This window comes from Oculina patagonica, unplaced genomic scaffold, assembly GCF_052425735.1.
Source record: "Oculina patagonica isolate OP01 unplaced genomic scaffold, crgOcupat unplaced39, whole genome shotgun sequence".
Classification (NCBI taxonomy): domain Eukaryota; kingdom Metazoa; phylum Cnidaria; class Anthozoa; order Scleractinia; family Oculinidae; genus Oculina; species Oculina patagonica.
The window spans coordinates 29,022-50,024 of record NW_027558243.1 but is presented as its reverse complement, the minus strand read 5'-3'; the positions used below and the strand labels follow the sequence as shown (position 1 = coordinate 50,024).

Here is a 21,003-nt window from a genome sequence, read left to right as displayed (position 1 = left end):
ACAGAGTCCATACAATGGAAAACGTAGGCAAAAGGACTAACTGCAGTTTTGTTCCATGTGCTTGCATTGTATGGATGCCCCTGGGGGCTTCTGTAAAACATGTACTAAACCTGAAACAACTAAACGAAACCACTGAAACGAAATGACTGAAACAAAACTGCTAAAACAACTGAAACGGCCAAAACGAGCAAAATGAAACAAATCAATAAAACAAGCAAAACCCATTACAATTATTGAGAGCTAACTGTAAACAGGCGAGTCTACCTTTTGGTCGAGGGTACATTGTCGAGGGCGAGGGTAGTATGTCGAGGGTAGGGTCGAGGGGAACAATTTTTCCCATATTAATAAAAGATAATTAAGTTAATTTAATTATTTATTAATTTATTTATTATTAATCACGGATGAGGAAGTACTATAACAATATTAATATCACTAAAGATGGTAAGTTTCAAGCTCTGTAATAAATAATAAAGATCTTTATTATTTATTACCAAGCTTGAAGTTTACCATCTTTATTATTTACTACAAACTTAATGATTTTGACATTGCTGATCCTAGCAGTATGCGGGACGCGTGTCCCATGGCCCAGCTTTATACAACGAGTCTCTCGTATCGACTCTCGTAGCTCAGTTGGTAAGAGCGCCCAACCGGTATCTGGGAGGCCATGGGTTTGATTCCCGTCGGGGACTCAGAACTTTTCTTTGTCCCATGCTCGTGTCATGTTGAACATCTCATCTTTAGTACCATGACCTACCATGGATGTGTTTTCTTTCGACCGTCGTGTTTTAACTTTCGAATCCACCGTACAGAAAAAAGATGGTGATTTGGTGACTGTACATTTCAAAACAACTCTTTGTGAACCTAGCACAGACAATAGACACCAGAAAAAGCCATGTCTTTGTGAAGATTCTTCATGAACTAACAACATTGTGTATGCCAGGTTTTAAGTTTTCAGACTTTTTCTTTGCGTTTTTATGAGCGAATAAGAGTTCCGTGCGCCAAGACTGAATTGTGGGTAAATGTACTAGTCGCTGTCTTTTTCACTACGGTGATACCTGAACAGGTCGACTTGCCAGGAAGTGAAGTCGGATTTATTAAATGTTACCGCGTGATTCATCCCGAGAAATTTCATTGTCTGGATCTTGGCTATGTCAAAATAGAAAAAACTAAGGAGTTTGACAATTGACAATTGAATTCGACCCTAGCCTGCGAACGCAGACGTTTTTCCGGCTGTCGCTTCTCTACACCGAGGACAAGCGACAGCCGGAAATACGTCTGCGTTCACAGGCTAATTCCACCCAACCCTATGTTTTGAAATTAAGCACAGCTTTTAGTCATCTCTTTTCTATTCACGTAGTTATTTGTGTATACATGGCCTTCTGTGGGTTCTAAACACCTAGCGATGTCTACGTGCTATTGACTATCTTACCCACAATTGTAATTAATTGTAATGGTTGGTAAATTTTGGAAAATTGTGAAAATGTTCTACCCTCGACATGTTACCCTCACCCTCGACAATGTACCCGCGACCCTCGACCCTCGACCAAAAGGCAGACTCTAAACAGGCTAACCTGAGCATAGCACTCCGGTTAGCCTGAATAGCACTTTGGTCCCTGAGTAGCACTCTGGTTAGCCTAAATAGCACTCTGGTTAGCCTTAATAGCACTCTGGTTAGCGTGAATAGCACTCCGGTTAGCAAAATAGCACTCTGCTTATATGTCTTTGCTAAATATACCAAAGCAAATACCTGCTGATCCAATAATAATAATAATTTGATTTGTTTCTGTGAATACTTCTTTGTCAATTTTTCAAGTCCGTTCCACTATTCCATGTTAGCCAGCACAGACAACACATGTAATACCGAGAACTCAACCAACACAGTCTCTATTCCATGATTGACTAGAAGGGTTCCCTACAAGAACAGCAACTGGGAAAGCTGAGTATCCCAGGGGTAGCTTGACTTATAGAGGGCCTTAGTACAAGTGATGGGCCAACAAAAGGTAATAAGGTAACTTTGTAAAGTCAGTAACCCATCTCTATCTTCTTTATTCACTTTTTAACAGGCAGGGAGTTCAAAACAAACCTTTCACTTGTCCTGCAGACAGGGAGAGTCTGGACCGAAAACAGGTAAGTGGTCCGTTGATCATCCCATGGGTATAAAGTAACTAAACCTGCCATTTTTTTTGCCTAGCTTCTATTGATGTTAGTAAAGCCCAGTGGTAGAGTACTTGCACTTAATTGCCAAGGTCCTACACGTAGGTTCAATCCTGTGGGAGCCTTTTTTTGGCTTCCAGTTCTTTTCAATTGTTTAAACATTAATTCATATAGCTGCAAAGGGCTCACTGATTTCTCTTTTTTCTATAATTTATTTTTATGTATATATTCATCGCATTTATCACCTCGAGGATATCAATAATACTCCGAATTGAACAAATCACTGGCCTCAGATGTCTGCGCTGGAATTTGAAAGTTCATGAGTGCTGTTGGAGATTAAATTTTAAAGTGTTTTCCTTTATTAACCTGTGCAAATTCAATCTCCATCATAACAAGTTATTTGTTTCTTGTGATTTCTATTTAGGATGTCTTTCCTGATAAAGCTACAGCACGGAAGATTCTTTCTTTTGTAGTAAAATGCTCTACTAAGAGTTGTGGCTGGACAGGTGAACTAAGGAATAAACAGGTAAAAAGCATACAGGGGATCATGGTTTGTTGATCAAAGCTCTAAGGGAAACAAAGATTCATTCAAGAAGGCCAGAGTTTGAGATCAGTAAAAAAAGTAAATGTTGTTTATGGTGGTCATGCACTTAGCTTCGATCAAGATAGCTAGTTTGCAGGCATGCCACTGAAACAGAGGACAACAAATAGGAGGAGCCAAGAGGCAGACCAGTTGGCTTTATACAAAGTGTAAAATTTGCAGTGTTCCATTGATTAAGGTAAATCCATTGGAAACAACTTTTAGCCCTAGGTATTGGGAATTTCAATAAATTGAATTCTACTGTATTGACCAATAATTAGTGTGCTTAGCAGCTTTCTTCCTTGACCAAAGCAAAGTTTTTTTTTTTTTTTGTGACAGAATCACATGGAATCTTGCCCTGACAAACGTGTCCAATGTACAAATGAAAAATGTCCCATGATGATGCTAAGGAGAAATCTTCAACAACATGTGACCACTTTATGTCAGTGGAGGCTCATAGATTGTGAACACTGTAGTGAACCACATCCAAATTGCCAGATGAAGGTAAAAATTAATTCACTAAGGGAAGAATAAATAAAAATTATTTTTTTTCTAGACCCTTCTTCCCCTTTAAGGAAGCTCACAATGGTTTCCAGCACTTTCCATCTCTAGTTAAAGAAATTCTCCAAAATCGGCATTATAAAAATTGTTTTTATATGTTAACAAACATCTACAGTACAGGTTTCTCTGTCCTTTCCCTTTGCTATCCGTGTCGTTAAATTGGCAGTTCAAGTTAAAATTCGTTATGATTTATCCACATAATACAAACCTGAATTTTGTAAGGGAAGGTACATTTTTCTTGGAGGGAGGGGTGGGGAATAACACACTCACTGGCACTAGGTTTGCATGAATAAAAAGCTGACATTTTCCACTTTTAAGACTGGTAAATTCACTCTTGAAAAACATCTTCATGTATGATCTTTCACGCTTAGAACTTTGCTCTTGGTAACCTGGCATGATGCAAGCATAATTATGAAGTGATCAGTTACCAGTACCTCACTGATTTTGTAGCTTGGTTACCAGGTTCCCCTAGCAAGCTTGGCACTTTGAAGCCTGTGAACAGGCTCTCTGTTCGAGGAGGAGGTGAAGGAAGAGAAAGGAGGGGGAGGGGAGAGAGCCTGTTGACAAAAAATAGAAGCTGCCATTCCACCCCTTTTGGTTGATAATGTGTTATTATGATTTATCTCTGTCTGGAATATATTTATTTACCATGAGTGCTAACATAATGCAACGATAAAACACAATACTTAAATATAAATCCTCTATTATAAGCTCCCCCCATCAAGTAAGCCCCATCCCCCCCCCCCCAAACTTCCAAGTTAAAGTGAAAGACCATTTAAGTCACCATACTGTAGCAACTAAATTGAAACCAAAGTTTACAGCCTGGCGACTAAAATTAGGAAGAAGGATTAAAAGCATGAGCATAATTTACTAGTTACTAAATTATCCAAAAACAGTCCCAGAATGGTTAGACACTTTCACAATGTATTCCCTCTGTTTAAAATACATTTTGCTTATGGATTAAATGTAAATAATTTTTTTGCAGCACTGCCCAGAAGGCAATGAAGGGAAATGAAGCAACACATTATTAAAAAAAATTGTAAAAAGGAAGAATTACTCCTTCTCACCAATGTATGAACTGCAGTAAAAAAGCTGGGGCTTAATTTTCACGATTTTCTCCATTTTCAAAAAACGCGAAATTAAAGACCCACGAAAATTTATTTCAAATGTTTTCTGTTGTATTTTTTATGTTAATTACGTATTTTTGGCCAAATCATGCAAAATATGCCCATTCCATTTTCGCGAAATTAAGTTCCTGCAAAAATAAGTAAAAATAACTAAAGGTAATTATTTGGATGGTTGAAAGGATGCCACAGTTAGGCTCTTACTTGAATCTCTTGCAGGAGCATTTGAATAAGTGCAGCAAGTTCCTAGTTACCTGTCCCAACAGTTGTGGCAGCTCGATTCTTAGAAAAATGGTAATAATAATAATAATAACAATAATAATAATAATAACAATAATAACAATAATAATCATATCTATAACGAAATTCTCTATTTTGATTGATTGCACTTGCCTATTTGACGCGTAATTGACGCCCGATCAAGTGGGTGTCCAATTACAGGTATCCAATTTGAACAACTTCAAATTGGATACCTGTAATTGGACACCTACGCCATTCGCACGTTTTCCTACTGTTGGTACAACCAATTGAACTTTCCATTAACGTTTTCACACAAAAAAATCCGGTTCGTAACCTCGAATTTGTTATTGATACAATTAATTAGTAATTGGACGGGACCTTGTGCCATACAATTCAGAGAGTAATAATTACTGTGCTCATAATTTTGAATAGGCCTCAGGCTGCACACTTGGCTAATTTTTAAAATTACTCGCACGATTAGGCCCTGAATTTTATTCCACTTGGTCCAATTACTATTACAAATAATAATACAGTCTAAGCTCTCGAAAGCAAACACCCTTGTGACGTGAAAAAAATGTCCGCATCTGGAGCTGGCTGCTTACGAGAATGGTTCTCATAAGTGGCCACTAGAGGTGGAGGGGATAGATGGTTGTTACAGGAGTTTGCCTAGCTAACATAATGCTAATATGCATGTAAGTGTTGTTTCGAAATGTAACCGGGTGTGGATGACGACAAAACAAACACTGAAATATGGAACTGTAATTACTGTAAATCATTTTGACGAATGGCGATGCGAAGTTGATTGAGAAAAAATAATCGATACAGAGACCCTCTTGCACAGAGACTTCCTCACTCAAGAGCATGATCTATTTTTTTCAGGTTCCAAATCACACCAAAAAAGAGTGTCCGTTGACATTTATCTCCTGTCCTTACAAACAGATGGGCTGCAAAAGGAAGGTATGTACTTAATACACTTGTAAATCGATAATAGATATAAGCATAACCATAATGACCATCTTTTGGTAATCGCGCAATCTGATTGGCTACACAGGTGCCATCTATTGATCGGTAGATGGCTCTTGGACTCAGCACGCACCAAGTTTTTCCGCTTTATTTTATCAATCAAAACCTTCAATAAATTAATTCTAGCGATTTTCTGAGTTTAATAGATCGGTCAGTGGGTTATAGGAAAACAATTAGACAGCTTGCTCTTGGTTTTTATCGACTTTGATAGTTGGCATTTGCCTTATTTTTTCTGTCTTAAATCTTTTATCTGTCAACGTTTTCTTTTTTTCTTTATTCCATCCTTTTTTGGTTCGAATCAGTAATTGTATAGCACCGATACGCCATATCTATCTGCGTCAAAGTAATTCTGACTGGCCGAATTTCAATATATCCAAACGAGCTTTCTTACTGTGCCAGTGTCAACTAGAGCGGCCATTTATCTTTGTGAGAAGAGTTAAGACCTACATGCACTCAACTTTGAGAGCTGAGGGCTCTCCGTTTTGGCGCTTATGCACTTATGCATGCTTATAGAGATAATCCGATCAACCATGACATTGTAATACAGGCGTTTTGCGCTAAAAAAAGAAGAAGGTTGGCTGTTAAATTGTTTTTATTGAAACTTCGTATCAGGTCTGCATAATATAGTTATTGGCTTATGGAAAATATTTACTCAATATGATGCCTTTAAATAACTCATTAATAATTCATAAAGAAAATACAAAGGAAATTAATGTTTAATGAGTGTCTTTATATCTGATAAAAGACACGGCTAAACTTTACGTCCAATTTTCTAGGCCAAAATAACCCCAAATCTAAATATAAGTGCAAGAATGAGTTGATCTACATCAGAAGTTTTTTAAGCCGTTCAATAAATTCGCAGTTCGTGTTTTATCAAGTCTAAAACACTCGGCTGCGCCTCGTGTTTTAAACTTGATAAAACACTGCTGCTCATTTATTAAACATTACATGAAAGTGAAGAAATAAACGGACATTTTCTAAAAACACGTGAACATATCGTAAATGATCTAATAAACCGGCGCCTGGGGCGTCTATTAAATTTTAGGGGTCCTGAGGGGGGGGGGGGCGTTAAATAGATACGAGGCGTTTAAAACAGAGGGGCGTTTATTTCAATTTTACTGTAACAAGGTCAACAAAACAAAAAAGATGCGTATTTTGCTCGCGGAATAAAATAGAAAGCAGAGTGCGAATGGGAGGCTTATCTAATCTGCGCTAATGCAAAGCCTACAGATGTCGTTCATTGTTCGATGTCGATGTCTTCATCGTCGTCGGGGTCAAACATGTTGGCATTGTTGGCTTCTTCAATGTTCGAGTCAAGCAAAAACTAAACAAACTGCAAATTTCCTTGGTTTTTTAAGGTGGGTCTAAGTGGACGTCTATTAGACACGGGGCGTTTATTAGAGAGGGTCGTCTTATACAATTTTTACACGCCAGGGGAGGCGTTTATTAGATAAGAGGCGTTTATTTGAGAGTGGGCGTTTATTAGATCATTTACGGTACTCCACTGTAATAATAACACCAAATAATATATAGACGATTTTGGTTTTCTGGTTGAGCCAAGTTAAGGTAAAGTCTACAGTTTATATATTGATTTGACAAACCCTTTTCAGTTCAGAATGCAAAAAAGAAAACGAAAACGCCCAGAAAGCTCGTTTATACAGCGCTCATATGATCCCTTAGAGGTGAAACCTCATCTCTTACTGACTTTGTGCGTACTACTAAAAATTGCCTAGGAACGCCCCTGAAGTCCATGCTTGTAATACAATCTATTTTAAAATAACCCTCTCCGTTAGTAAAAAGATGGGTGAAAAACTTTGCAAAATTGACGCGTACAGATAGCTTGTACGCGCCAAACACAGCACATGCCCTTTTTAACCGCCCTCAACAGCTGGGTTGAGGATTTGAATTTATCAGCAAACATTAGTGCCGACCATTTTCTTCCTCATCTCTTTCTCAAGATTGTGTTACTTGTCTTTCCTTGTGTATGAAAGGAGTTCATGACCAGATTTAAAACGGCCAAGTGAGCTTTTCATCGACTAAGTTGCTGAGCATGCGTGGTTGCGTCATGTGCCAGATTTCTGACACATTCCACACTTTACCAAATGTTCTGTCTGAGGGTTGAGAAGAACTGGGTACGCGATTAGAGTCGTCTATAGTATGCGAGCAATTTCTCGTATGTGACAACTTTTATTTGTCACATAAAAGCTAACACGCCAGTTTGTCAACAAATTTATTTTTCACTTAAAAATTGACAAATTTTTCTATCTTCACGAGCAAATAAAAGTTGTGGACTTGTCACATAAAAATTGCCACAAAATTCTCTGGGACTGAGTAAGCTGTCCGCAGTATAGAGGTGTCCGCAAGAAGACTTGCTACTGTAAAGATTGAGCTAAGTAGTTCCATCTTTTCTAATCTTGTAGCTTCAAAGACGTGAAGTGGACTCCCATCTTCAGTCAGCTGTGAAACCCCATCTTGACTTAGCTTGTGCCAAGTTAAAGGACACAGAAGAGAAACTTGAGACAAGAGTGTTTGTGTGGAAGATTAACAACTTTAGTGAAGCGAAGACCGGAGGAAAAAAATGTTTGGAAAGTGCTCCATTCTACACTGCAAGAACAGAAAGTTATGGCTACAAGTTGAGAGTAAAAATTGATCCTAACGGCTATGGGCCTGGCATGAATACTCATCTGTCGGTGTTTATTTATGTAATGAAAGGTAAATATGACGCCATATTACCCTGGCCTTTTAAAAAGAAAGTGAAATTCACATTGATAGATCAACAGGAAGATTCAGTTAAACGGGAAAATGTTACTGCGCAGTTCATACCTGGCAATTACCCAACAAGCTTTGCAAGGCCTACACAGGAAGAGAACAGTACTGGGGGCGGGTATCCTAAGTTTATATCCCACGAGAAACTTCATTCAAGGCGTTACCTTGTGGACAACACTCTGTTTCTTCAGGTTGAGGTCGGACCATCATCCTGTTAATTTTGAATTTTTGCCTCAAGGTGGCTGATGACGGTTTTCAGTATTTACCAGAGCTTATTCTTTTATGAGGGTCACTGCAACTCTTTATCGATTGCTATTACAATAATGTTATGACTGAAACAAGTACCCAATCATTGGTCGACATATGATCATCGACTTGTTGTCAGAAGCGGTTACCATAGCAACAGTTTAACCTGTTGATAACACCCTTAATTTTAGCTGTCAGTGCTAATGACTCAAGTGCTAGTACTCAGTACTTACCCATCAAAGTATAAAGTCAGCAAAATGCTGAAAACCGTTATCAGCCACCTTAACATTTCCGTGCTCGCACTAAGTAAGATCAGTAGGTCGAAAAACAAACAAGAAACGTGAAAGATTACCAGCTGAAGCTGATTGCTGCTAAAGCGGAAAAGTTGCGACAAAGAAATGAATTTGTTTTAGGCTTGAAATCTTGAAAGGATAAAAAGGTTGTCGGGCTATATTAGCCTGGATTGATTTACAAACAGATTCAGTTGAACGGCAATTTTTGCAAGCCCTTCATTCTTCGCGCTGCCTTGTGGACACAAGTTCTATTTCTTCAGGTTGGGGTCGGCCCATCATGCAGCTGAGTAAATTATTTTGTCATCAAAAATTCCCGCGTTTGAGCTTTCAATAAATTCCGAGTAACGGTAAAAAAGGATTTTACTGCATCTTAACAAATTCAGTCTACAGACGAAGGCATCGAATTTCAACCGATACAGCTGAGATTGTCGGTTTAGGGCTTGAAACTGTAAAGGGAACAAAGTGGTTTAGTTCTGTTTAAAAGACATCGCAACTTGAAACAATCGCGAATTAGCAATGCGACAGAAATAACGAAAGCTGAATGGACCAAGTTGATAAAGCTGATGCAAACAAAAAATTCACCAGATCAAAACACGTTAATTTGCAAAATGTAAGTTAGAGTTAAGTTTCATTTTCACTTGATATAACCATGTGTCGACCTTTAAAAAAAAAGATATAAGAATGCATTCAAGGTTTGAATAATTATGCTTATGTTGATCTTTGAAAAATTGCAAAAAAGAGATATCCAGATTACATGCAAAATTTTTAAATAACTATTATTTAGTATTCCAATGGGACCAAACAAATAGTGATGTGAGTAATTAATGTTATTAATAGTCAAATAAAATAGTATGTTGAATGAATCCAAGGATGCAGAGAATTGAATAGAGATTTTCATAAGAAAACAGAATTTACAGATCGATTAAGCGCCTTGTTGCAGCCAATGAAAACTAATAAGCTTGTTGAAATTGTTTCAATGTTCTTGTTAAAGAAAAGTTGATGCCGTGTAACAAAGGGTTGCGTTACAGAAAACCCAAGCTTATTATTAATACAAGTTTATAATATGAAGATAAGAAATTTAAAACTAGAGAGTTGATAAATAAAGCATAAAAAGTTTCCTTGTGTTGTTGTATCTTTTTTTAAGTAAATAACATAACAGGTTTTGCTGGTGAGCGCTAGCGAACCAGCACACTATTCTTTTTATAGCGAAAAAAAAATCCAAAATTGTGTTCTATTTTGATCGGAGGCATGCGCAGCTGAATGGTTTTCTATTAAGGCAGTGGGATGTTTAACTTGACTTCACTCAGTTCGACAGGTGGACTTCCTTTGAGTTATTCATAACTCTTTCGTCGAAATGCTGACAATGTGTGATCTTGTATAAAACCGTATAAAAACACGCAAGCTTACATATTTGCGAATCGACTTGCTTAAATCGAGGTTAAACAGAGGTGGCCACTTTATAGTTAAATAAGGGTTTTATTTATAGTATTTATAATTACACTCTCAATACTTTCGGGACTTTGATAACTGGCCAATTAACAGGAGGTGGCCGCTTAATAGGGGTTCGACTGTTATCAGTTTGCACGAGAAGGCGCGACATCTGTGTTACGGCCTAACTGCGTCACTTACTAGGTTCGATTTCTAGCCGTGGTGTGAGCAAGGCTAATGTGGCCAGTTAAAATATAATACTCAACGTTGTTCAGGCTTCGGACTTCTCAGTGGGTTTACATTTTCGCCGATGAGATAATGATTTTTTACATTCATTATATAATGTACAGGGGTACTAACAATTTTAGAAAACAGTTTTTTGCCGTTTATCCAGTTAATTTACAGAAAATATAAATGTGACATTTTTTATGTCTTACAGTGCACGCATAAAGGATTCCAAGAATACACTTTCCTGTCGTAAATTGGAGAGAGAACTAAAAAAATCTATAATTTCGTCGTGGTTTCGAGAACTGGAACCTCACGAGTTGGCCGCATTAAGTTCGATCGAAGTTCATGTGCTTTTGCGTCAAGTGATATGCTAATTTGAAACGCTCCTTTGTGGGGTACAAGGCGAAACAAAATTTACTCCGAGCTGGACGAGCATGTTTTCAATCACATGCTATGCGGAATTTTAAGGGCTTCCCGGGGAAGTCCATTTTTGTGTTCTGCTGCTATTATGCCAGATGGCATAATGCCAAGCAGAACATATTGCTATCGAAGGAGGGAATGGAATGTCTAGAACAATAGAAAGATGTAACAATGGAAGTCCGTAACAATAGAATGTGGTAACAATAGAAAGTATGTAACAATAGATAGCAGATACTTTCTTTTTTATAGACTAAGTAGAAAGGTATATCTATTATTTAAATTTGATATCTTAACAATCAACTAGTCTACATCATAAAAATAAACAAAAATAAAAAAAATTCTCCGTTTCTGATATAAAAAAGTGCGTGTAAATAGCAAATTTGTAACAAAAGGTTGTAACAATGGGGAGCCCAGGCTCCTGCTAAGAGCTCTCTGTCGCGCTATATTAGTACGTGTGAGTACGACGGGTTTCAGCTGCTTTCAGAGTTGTGAGGCTCGTGACGTACGCAGTGGTCGCTAACGACGACGAATACGCGATCAGCCTTTTTTTCCGTGGAGTGAAAAAAAATAAACTCTCACCGCCCGTTAGCTAACTTGAAATAAAAAATAACCAAAGATCCCATCCTGTATACGTCCGAGTGAAAGCATAACGAGCTATCGACAGATAAAAAATATTGGAATGTTTTCAGTTTGCACGTTTGCTATTTATACGCGCTGAAACAGATCTTATTGTGGTTTGTGACGTACGCAGCAGTAGCTGGCATGTTGCTTTGCATGCACAAGGGTTACGACTTTTAAAGGTTTCAAATGTCATAATAACTTGCGTGACGAATTATCTTGGTGTAAGCCGAAAAACCGAAGACAGTTATCAATGTTGATACGTTATGCCAGCAGAACACACGGACCCATTAGGGCCCTATTTTTACTTGTCCCCAACAAAATGTTTCTTAATGAAGATAAGATCCTCGCAGTTATGAACACAACTTTTAAAAGCATTTGCGAAAAGATAGCCTGAAAAAATCATGCTTGCTGGGATACCGGTGCAGCGCTTAAACCAATTGAGCTAACAAGCCAACTGGGGAGCTGGTCATTTTATTGGTTCGTAATATACCCGGGGAAGATGAAGATGAAATTATGAATATATGAAATCATATACTGAATTTTATTTGAACTGCGGATGAAGAATAATCATAGATTCTTCATCCACGCAGTTTAAATATATGATTTCATATATTCTTCACTTCAAAAATTTGTTGTTTTCCTATGCATGTTCTCTTAAAGTTTTTTTTTCAATTGTGGTGTTCCCTGTTCCCTAAATATGCTTCCGTTCCCGTGTTCCCAAAAAAGGTAATGGCCATGTTCCCTGAAGACGCTGATGTTCCCCGAAACACCTGGGAAAGCCTCAAATTTAACTGTTGCTTTCTTTTATTTTTGTTTTCATGCAGATTGTTGTGGTGCTATTAATATTGAAGTCAGTTACCTTTCTAGACAGTCACACAATCTCAACTGTGCGAAAGATGAGATTTACAAAGGTCATAATTTACGCAAGTTTGAGTTTGACCTTACGAAGCTTTCACTTTTCAGTGTTTTTCCAAAATGGCGGAAGCTGCAAGAAATCGGCTGCCTTCGGGTTATGAGGAGGACTTTGTGAATGCGCCTGATGACGAGATTCTGTGCTTAATATGTCATTTGCCGCAGAAGGGGCCTGTTCAAACGACATGTGGCCACAGATTTTGCAAAGATTGCCTCGAAGAACATTTTAGAAGGTGGGGTTTTGGTAAATAATATCATCAAGATAATTGTCATTTCAGTTTAACATCTAGCCTTTCGTGTCCGATTTTCCTTCGTTAATTTATTACATGTATAGACATTATCATAACATGAACAATATTTTTGCGATTTCTTGTGTGCAATTGTGACCGAAAAACTTTAAAGAGTCAAGCAAGCAAATTTTTTAATGTCCTTCAGTCGGAAGACAATATTAGCCATTTTGAACTGAATTTCGACCCGAGCCGATAAGCCTTCTGCCGTGTCTTTCAGTATTGTTTGACTGTACGTTTTACTTTCACTTTATTGTCTGTTTTTCATGATCATATTTGCCGATTTTTCGTAGCGTTATACATACATCAGTAAAATGCAGTAATTAATAGACGAAATAAATAGAAAACGGAAATGTAATGGGTCGATTTTATTTTAAATGATATAATCCGCACCACATTATTTATAACTAAACAAAAAACCTTATATTTCCACATGCTTGAAGAGTACATGATTGTTTCAAGTTAATGCAGTCTTAAGCATAGCCATTTGTAGCACAATAGCTTGTTTGCCGTGATTGATTTGCTCTTTTGTAACTTCAGTCATCGTCCTACGTAATATATATGTTATATGTCGAAACTGTAAACCCGTGGCTTACGAAAGAACGCAGCCATGCATGATTGTATAGAATGCGTAAATGCTACGAAGAAAAATCTTACAATTTTGGGATATCTCAGGAATATAATCTAACATTTATTTCCTCTTGGCTTTGTGTAAACATCCCAACAGTAAGAATTGCTCATCAGATAATCCGCAGGCAAGGTCACCGTCATGACGTCATGACTGTGTACTTAGTCGTCACATGAACATCACAAGCATCGGAGCGTACGGTGGCAAAAACAACAACAAAAAATCAAAACAAGCTCTCAAACAGGAGCCTTACAAACAAAAGAAAAGAAATTAATCTTCTTTTATATCTAAATATAAGCCTATTAGCAAACACGTATTTGTTTGTGTGTGTGTGTGTGTTCGGGGGCCGGGGGGGGGGGGGGTTGGGTGGGGAGTTGGTGTATTTTTAGAAGAACTTTCTGCGTCTGGGAGAAGGTTGGATAGAAACGAGGTCTGGGACCAAATTCTGATGTTCTCATAACTCGCCCCGCGATCAATTCACGATCGCGTTAGCGGTTTCTGGAAGATGATACAGAAAGCCATCTTTCCCGCATATGGAAGCTATAACAACCACGACTACGATGCCGTGGATTCAGCGAATGTATTAAAAAAGCGGTCACAACTATCTTCACTAAAATGTAAATGCACTGTTTTTATCCTAAAATGTCGGTACCGTACCGCGTCGTGTAGTTACATAAAAAACGCAGAAATTTGTGATGTCGCGTTACTTTTTAGCGCGGAAATGCAAATGATTGTACCACGATTTTCAACGCACGTGGGGATCACAAATGACATAAAATTAAACAAAGAACCACCAAGTCAACAAGAGCTCCGACCGTCACGGGAAAATTCGATCGCCACGTTTTAATTGCCATTTCCGTAATGCTTTGATTTCAGAACAAACACCATATTTGACAACAAGAACCTTTCCGGAGACATTTTCGTTGCTTTTAAGACACAACTTAGAAAACTTCTTTTACCGGCTATAAAAAAGTAACCGAACTCTCCCACTGGCCGCCATGTTGTTGTTGAAATTGTTTTGGCAAGTTTAAAATGAAAGGAACTGCTCGTGCGCCTTAGACGCATCCCTTGACTACCACGCCAATGATTTCTTTGCAAGTTGTGAGAACATTGGGTGGAAAGAATAACATTTTTTTTCATCTCCTTTTTTACAGGCAGGAAGGCCAACCTTTAACGTGTCCCGCAGACAGGCAGACACTGAACCGAGATAAGGTAAGTTTCCTGTAATAAATAATCAGAAGTCCATAATCATCAGTACCCCTTTCATATCAGAGGAGGTACATCAGAATTTAAGCAGGTTTTTCTACCAACCATAAAATCTTGTTTTAAATCCCCCCAACTGAACTGCAAGCCTCCCCACCCGCGCTTATAGGCCAACTTGTCCGCCAAGAGTTTTATAGAACTGTTGCCCGTAGAAATTCATCGATTTCAGGAGCAACCTTTTGAAAAGCTGGATGCCTTCCATGCCATCTGGAATAAGTGTTGTAGTTCTTAGTGGTAATTATATAAGTTACCAGACTAAATTACTTGGTCTTTGTAGACTTAGTACTTACATACTATATTTCAATATGTACGGCCAAATGTCAGGTTTAATAACTAGGAGCAGGGACGTGAATTATGCAAATTATAATTTTCCTGGTTTAACGTGTATGTGACACCTTTTTATTCATTTTTCAATTATCATAAAACTTTTTTCTTTGTTTCTCTAAAGGATATTTTTGCAGACAAAGCAACCGAGCGGAAGATTCTCTCGCTTATCATAAAATGCCCAAATGATGGCTGCGAGTGGACTGGTGAATTAAGATATAAAGAGGTATTTTAGAACAGTTATTAATTCGTGTATAATACCAGTAGAAGTTCATATAGCACTGACCATAAAATTCAAATAACATCCCCCATCCCCAAAAAATAAGCAACACCGAACAGATCAAAGTCCCAACTGACCTCAACAGCTAAATTATGTTCATCTTATGGTAAGTTACTCTTTCATATAACACAGCTAAACTGTGGCCAGCTAAGTACACTATGTTTATCTTAGGGGTAACGCTATATTGCCTAATGGTTTAATGAAACACTGGACTCCGGATTGAGTGGTCCGGGATCAAGCCCTCAGGCTGTGGTCACTGCGTTGACTCTCACAATGCCACTCTCCACCCAGGTATATAAAATGGGTATCAGCGAATTTACTGCTGGGGGTAACCCTGCCATGGACAAGCATCCCAGTAGAGTAGCAATACTCCTAGTTGCTTCATGCTACTGAAACTGGGATAACTCCGGCCTGAAGGGCCACTATAGGATTGAACACAGACTTAACCTGATTATCTAAGTTAGACATGTTGGTTCTATCGACAGACTCACTTGGCATCTTGTCCTTTTAAAGACGTTCCCTGCACAAATAAAAACTGTCAAGTCACAGTGAAGAGGAAAGACCTGAATGAACACGTGGATGTCACGTGTGAGTGGAGGATTATAAAGTGTGAACACTGCAATGAGCCACACCCAAAGTGTCAGATGGAGGTAACTGAAAGCCGATGACAGCTCGACCAATGTGTAAACTTAGAAAGTTTACATTATGTTGCATAGATTTTAAACCATTTCTGAGCTCCCCGAACCGTCAAAAATTATTTTTGAAGAAAGAGACCCCCACTTATTTTAGGCAAATTACTATACTTCTCCTCGAATTGTTAACTTAATCCAGATGCAATCGATAAATTATAAAATAAAACAAAGTAAAATATCTTGCCCAATGATACTTGGACGATTCACAATAAAACATTTTTTTTTTCTTTCAGGATCATATCCAGAAAAAATGCAAACTGTGTCCTTTTCCCTGCCCCTACAAGTGCGGTGCTCTGATACTCAGAAAACTGGTGAGGGCGACAAATCTTTGTGTGTTTGTTGGTTTGTTTTCCACACTGTCGTTTTCATATTTCGCCGTCTACAGTGAAACGCTGCCTCAGTTCCAGAACACTCGAAAGCGTGGTAGCTAGAGCATGCGCACATTACTTGATCAATGGTTGAGAGTGGACTGCAATTGAGTTGACGTTGCTGTAACACACCTAGCCGGCGTTTTCAAATTATCCACTTTGGAAAGCGTTTGCAAAACGTTCCGTCTTCGGTAACCGAAAACGCCGTTTTAGTATGGATGGAAGGCCAATCCGGGATAATTATCCACCTAAGTGTGGACGTAGCAAAATTCCATTGCTACTGTTATTATTGCTGTCTTCATTATTGTAATTGTTGTCATTATCTACCGTGTGTATGTGCAACAAAATAAGTCATCATCATCACCATCATCATCATCATCATCATCATCATCATCATCATTTTTATCGTCATTATCAAATATAACAACAGCACTGATACACTTTTCGACGATTTTTACTGGTCTCTACTATGGTTGAATAAATCGCGCGCCTTGCCCCTGTCCTTAGCTTGTGTTTACTTTTAATAATATGTTATGTACAAGACTTGGTTTTGTGTTAATATCAGTAAAAATCTTTTGGAGAGGAATCGAAATTCACGCGTGTGTACATGTGGCGTTTTGTTTTAATTACAGGAACTACAAGATCATCTTAACACATGCGAACACTTCCCAGTAAAGTGCCCTAACAACTGCGAAGCAGTAATTTCTCGGGGAATGGTGAGTATCTTATCTCACAGTCAATCATTTAGTGATTTCGTAACTCGTTCTTAGAAATTGTGAATTATAAATGCATCCAGTTTTTTCTTGTCAGTCATCAAAATTTCATTTCTGTAACATCACAGAAATCTACCAATCCAGATATATGTACCGTATCATAATTTCCAGTTTCATGTTCAATTTCTACAACAGAATTGGCGCAAGTCATGATTAAAAGAAGACTTAACCTGTTGAAAACACAAAAAATAATGTTTTATTTGTATTTGCTTTGGAAACTTGGAAAGGTGTATATTAAGTTTTATACCATGCCGTCAACGAAATAGCTGGGGAGCTCAAATATTTCAAAACTTTTTGGGTGTTTTTAATAAAACAATTATTCCACTCGCGCTTGATGGATATGAGATCGTTATAGCTATCTACCAACTCATATCCAACGCGCGCTCGTGGAATAATTGTTAAGTATACCACTCGAAAGCGTTGCATAAGGGCCGAATCGCACTAGCGGACAAATTTTGTAACAATTGGTAGATTTCATCATGAATGTGTCACTTGTTACAGAAAACAACTGAAGTGCGAATACGTTTTTTGAGACCTAGAACTTGTCTAACAATTCAGGAAAACAAAGAAGCAGTTGTGTTATGATTGGTCCGGTTGCACGCGCGATTCATTTTGTCAAACAATCGCAAAAACAAGTGCGAACGACTTGTTGGACAAGGGCAAATTTTGTCAAGACGGACAAATCTTAAAAGAAGTCGTTGTCCTGCCTCAAGGCAGGACAATTCATGACAAGTCGCATTCTCATCCCTCCTGTAACGCAGATAACAATACGTTGTTGATTGGCTATTGTGTTTGCCCCAAATCTGCCCTAAAAACAACACGCACTCAAAAATTGTTGCGGTAGTATGCGCCGTGATGTGGCTTTCACAATCAGAGTTCAGCCGCAAAATCTTTCCGCGATAGGCAAAAAATGTTTATTAATATATTTTTTTTTACTAATGTTTTTGCCCAATGTAAGAATGAGGCGACTCATTATTATGTCGCTGCATGAGAACATGTGTACTTTAAATGCAAATTGTTTTAGAATTTTTTACCGCATGGTACTGCATATTTGATGTTTGCCCAAGACGGCCGTGCTGAGAAATGTACAGGGATGCCAGAAGCACGTGCAAAGCTATTGTACTGATAATTTCACCTTTTGTTCTCTTCAAGATGTCTCTGACTTGTCGCGACAATTTTGTTTTTGTGAACAATGTCATGACATTTCAAACTTGTCCGCTAGTGCGATTCGGCCCTAACTAGTATATACCATTAGTATAACTTTTGTCTGGGCCAAGAGATCGAAAGAGACACACAAGTTTCTCAGTCACTCAGATTTTTACAAGCTGTTAAACGGCGTGAATCAAATGCTCTCATGTTATCGTTTTCTTACAGGTTCCAAAACACATTGACGACGATTGTCCGCTGACCAAAATCCCATGTCCATATGCTCGTATGAGCTGCCCCAAAAAGGTAACCTTTTTTGATTGTCTTTAATCAGTTTTTCTCTAAACTACATCGCTTTTATTCAAATATGCCTGGTTTTAACAACGCATAATCATTAGCCAACGTAGAATTAGAATTGGAAAAATAGAAATTATTTGAATTAAATTCTTCCCGAAAAGTGGGATGGATACGACGCCCGGGGGTTAGTACTCAACAAAGTTTTATACGGGGAGGCTCCGCCCTGAGGTCCAAAACCTTACCTTTTGTGACAATCTTATCAGAAAGGATAACCTGGTTCCATACCGAATGGTACTACTTTCACATATGCATACCTGCAGTATACAAAGGAATGGCAAAACCTGATTTAGCCAATAATCAAGTGTCTTTCAGTCGTAACTTTTCACTTGAGAAATCTTTTAAAATACGTAGCCGGATAAATCAGCCGCTAGGTGTGTTCTCCCAAGATATTTTGAAAGGCCCCTTTGAGTGACAAGTTTTTGCTACCGATCTCATTTTTCTCACTCGTGGAACCCCTTTCCTTTTTTATACCACCACCCTGAAAAAGATACCCCTCTGATTCGGAGCTTCCCCGTATAGACGTTTAAGGTGTAAATCCACCCTGGGTACATCGCCTAAACGCTTGAATTTAAATAATGAATAAGCATATCAGCCTCGGGCAGTCAAGCAAAAAAATAGATAAAATCATTTAACGGAAACGAAAAGGGTATAAGTATTAATCAGTAGTTGTGTTGGAGTAAGAACTTTTTTAGACTATGGTATTTTATTTGCAGGTACAGAGAGATCAACTTGAATCACATCTTTTTTTTGAAACTAGAAGTCACCTCGATTTAGCTTGCTTTGAACTTAATGACACCCAGGAGAAACTTCAGGAGAAAACAATACAACTTGACGGACTAGAAGAGAGAGTCGATGTTATTCAACAGCAGCATCAATACAATGTAAATTTCCTTCAGCAGGAATACCAACAGAAATTTGATATCCTTCAAAATCAGCTTGAACAAAAAGTAAACACTACCCAAACAAAACTCCAGCAGAAACTTAAAAGGGGGCGCAAGATATTTTTTGTTTGCTTGTTGCTGTCGCTTGTGTGTTTAATGTTATACCTGACGAGACTTGAAGATAGAGTCCAAAATAATCTAGAAGAGAAAATAAGTGTTATTCACCTCCTGCATGAAAAGAATGCGACAATGGTAAAGAAGGATTTTGAAGGCAAAGTAGATTCGTTAAAAACGAAACTTGAAGAGAAAGTAAATGCTATTCAGAGTCAACATGAAAAGAATGTGAAAAGGGTGAAAATGGTAAAGAAGAATCTAAAAGACAAAGTGGATTCGTTAAATGCCCTTCTAAGGTTAACAGCGGAATCCCGTATGTTCACCTGGAAGATAACAAGCTTTGCAAATAAATCGAGACAAGCAAAGGACAAAGTAAAAAAGTACGTAGAAAGTGATCCATTTTACATGTATGGATACAAATTTAAGTTACGAATGTATCCAAATGGGTATGGAATTGGAGAGAACACTCACCTCTCCATATATATCGTAATAATGAAAGGTGGATATGACGCCATATTATCCTGGCCTTTTAAAAAGAAAGTGAAGTTGACATTGATTGATCAACAAGAAAACCTTGTCGAACAGAAAAACGTCATTGCGCAGTTCATACCGGATAATAGGCCAAAGGAAGAAGAAAACGCTGGGTACAGGTTTTCCAAGTTTATATCTCAGGAGGAAATAAATTCAAGGCGTTACCTTGTGAATGACACTTTGCTTTTTCTGGTTAAAGAAGCTGTTCAAGAGTACTTTATTTAACAAATTGCTCAACTTAGAGCATGCAACTTGTTTTACTGAACATAACATTCTCAGCAAATATTAAAAAAAATTATATCAGTAGCTGTCGCAGAGAGCTGCAGGTTGTTGTCGGCTGTTTATGCATGCTGTAAAGGCCAGGTCCCTCTTTAAACTGAAACTTTTTGATGAATATTTTGGCTTTTGCTTCAAATTGTAAGCAAAAGTCACTGCAGTCTGTGTAGTCTTTAGTTTATTATAAGGCAAAAACTCTATACTTTATAATGTTCTGGCGCCCCTATTTTTGTTTTTGAAAAAAGTTGGCTCGCCCTCCCAGGGTCACTTTACTTTCAAAGCAAGTAATCCTCCACCCATGTTGATCGCCCGCTTCCAAGCAAACTTTGTGATTTCTAATGTAAATGGATTGCTGCTGTTTACAAAGGAATGTATGAATAATTGCCTCGCTTTGGGTTTCTCGGTATGGCGTATATAACAAAACTTTTTATAGATCGTTTTAATACTTGTGTAACGAAAAAAACAAAAGTTCTAGAATTGTCCAGCA

The 21,003-nt window shown here is 38.0% G+C and overlaps 2 protein-coding genes across 2 annotated transcripts; both read left to right on the top strand.

The window, feature by feature from the left end:
* The first annotated feature begins 2,073 nt into the window (after positions 1-2,073).
* Positions 2,074-9,150, top strand: LOC144640626 (TNF receptor-associated factor 4-like). The gene is made up of 6 exons (XM_078499720.1): positions 2,074-2,127; positions 2,579-2,680; positions 3,074-3,238; positions 4,639-4,713; positions 5,539-5,616; positions 8,103-9,150. The coding sequence occupies exons 3-6, from the start codon at positions 3,080-3,082 to the stop codon at positions 8,664-8,666; spliced, it is 876 nt and encodes a 291-aa protein (XP_078355846.1). The 5' UTR covers positions 2,074-2,127; positions 2,579-2,680; positions 3,074-3,079; the 3' UTR covers positions 8,667-9,150.
* Positions 9,151-12,550: 3,400 nt separating this feature from the next.
* Positions 12,551-20,465, top strand: LOC144640623 (TNF receptor-associated factor 4-like). Its single transcript, XM_078499716.1, has 8 exons — positions 12,551-12,829; positions 14,666-14,723; positions 15,223-15,324; positions 15,864-16,028; positions 16,304-16,381; positions 17,071-17,154; positions 18,586-18,663; positions 19,428-20,465. The coding sequence occupies exons 1-8, from the start codon at positions 12,660-12,662 to the stop codon at positions 20,463-20,465; spliced, it is 1,773 nt and encodes a 590-aa protein (XP_078355842.1). The 5' UTR covers positions 12,551-12,659.
* The last annotated feature ends 538 nt before the right edge of the window (positions 20,466-21,003 follow it).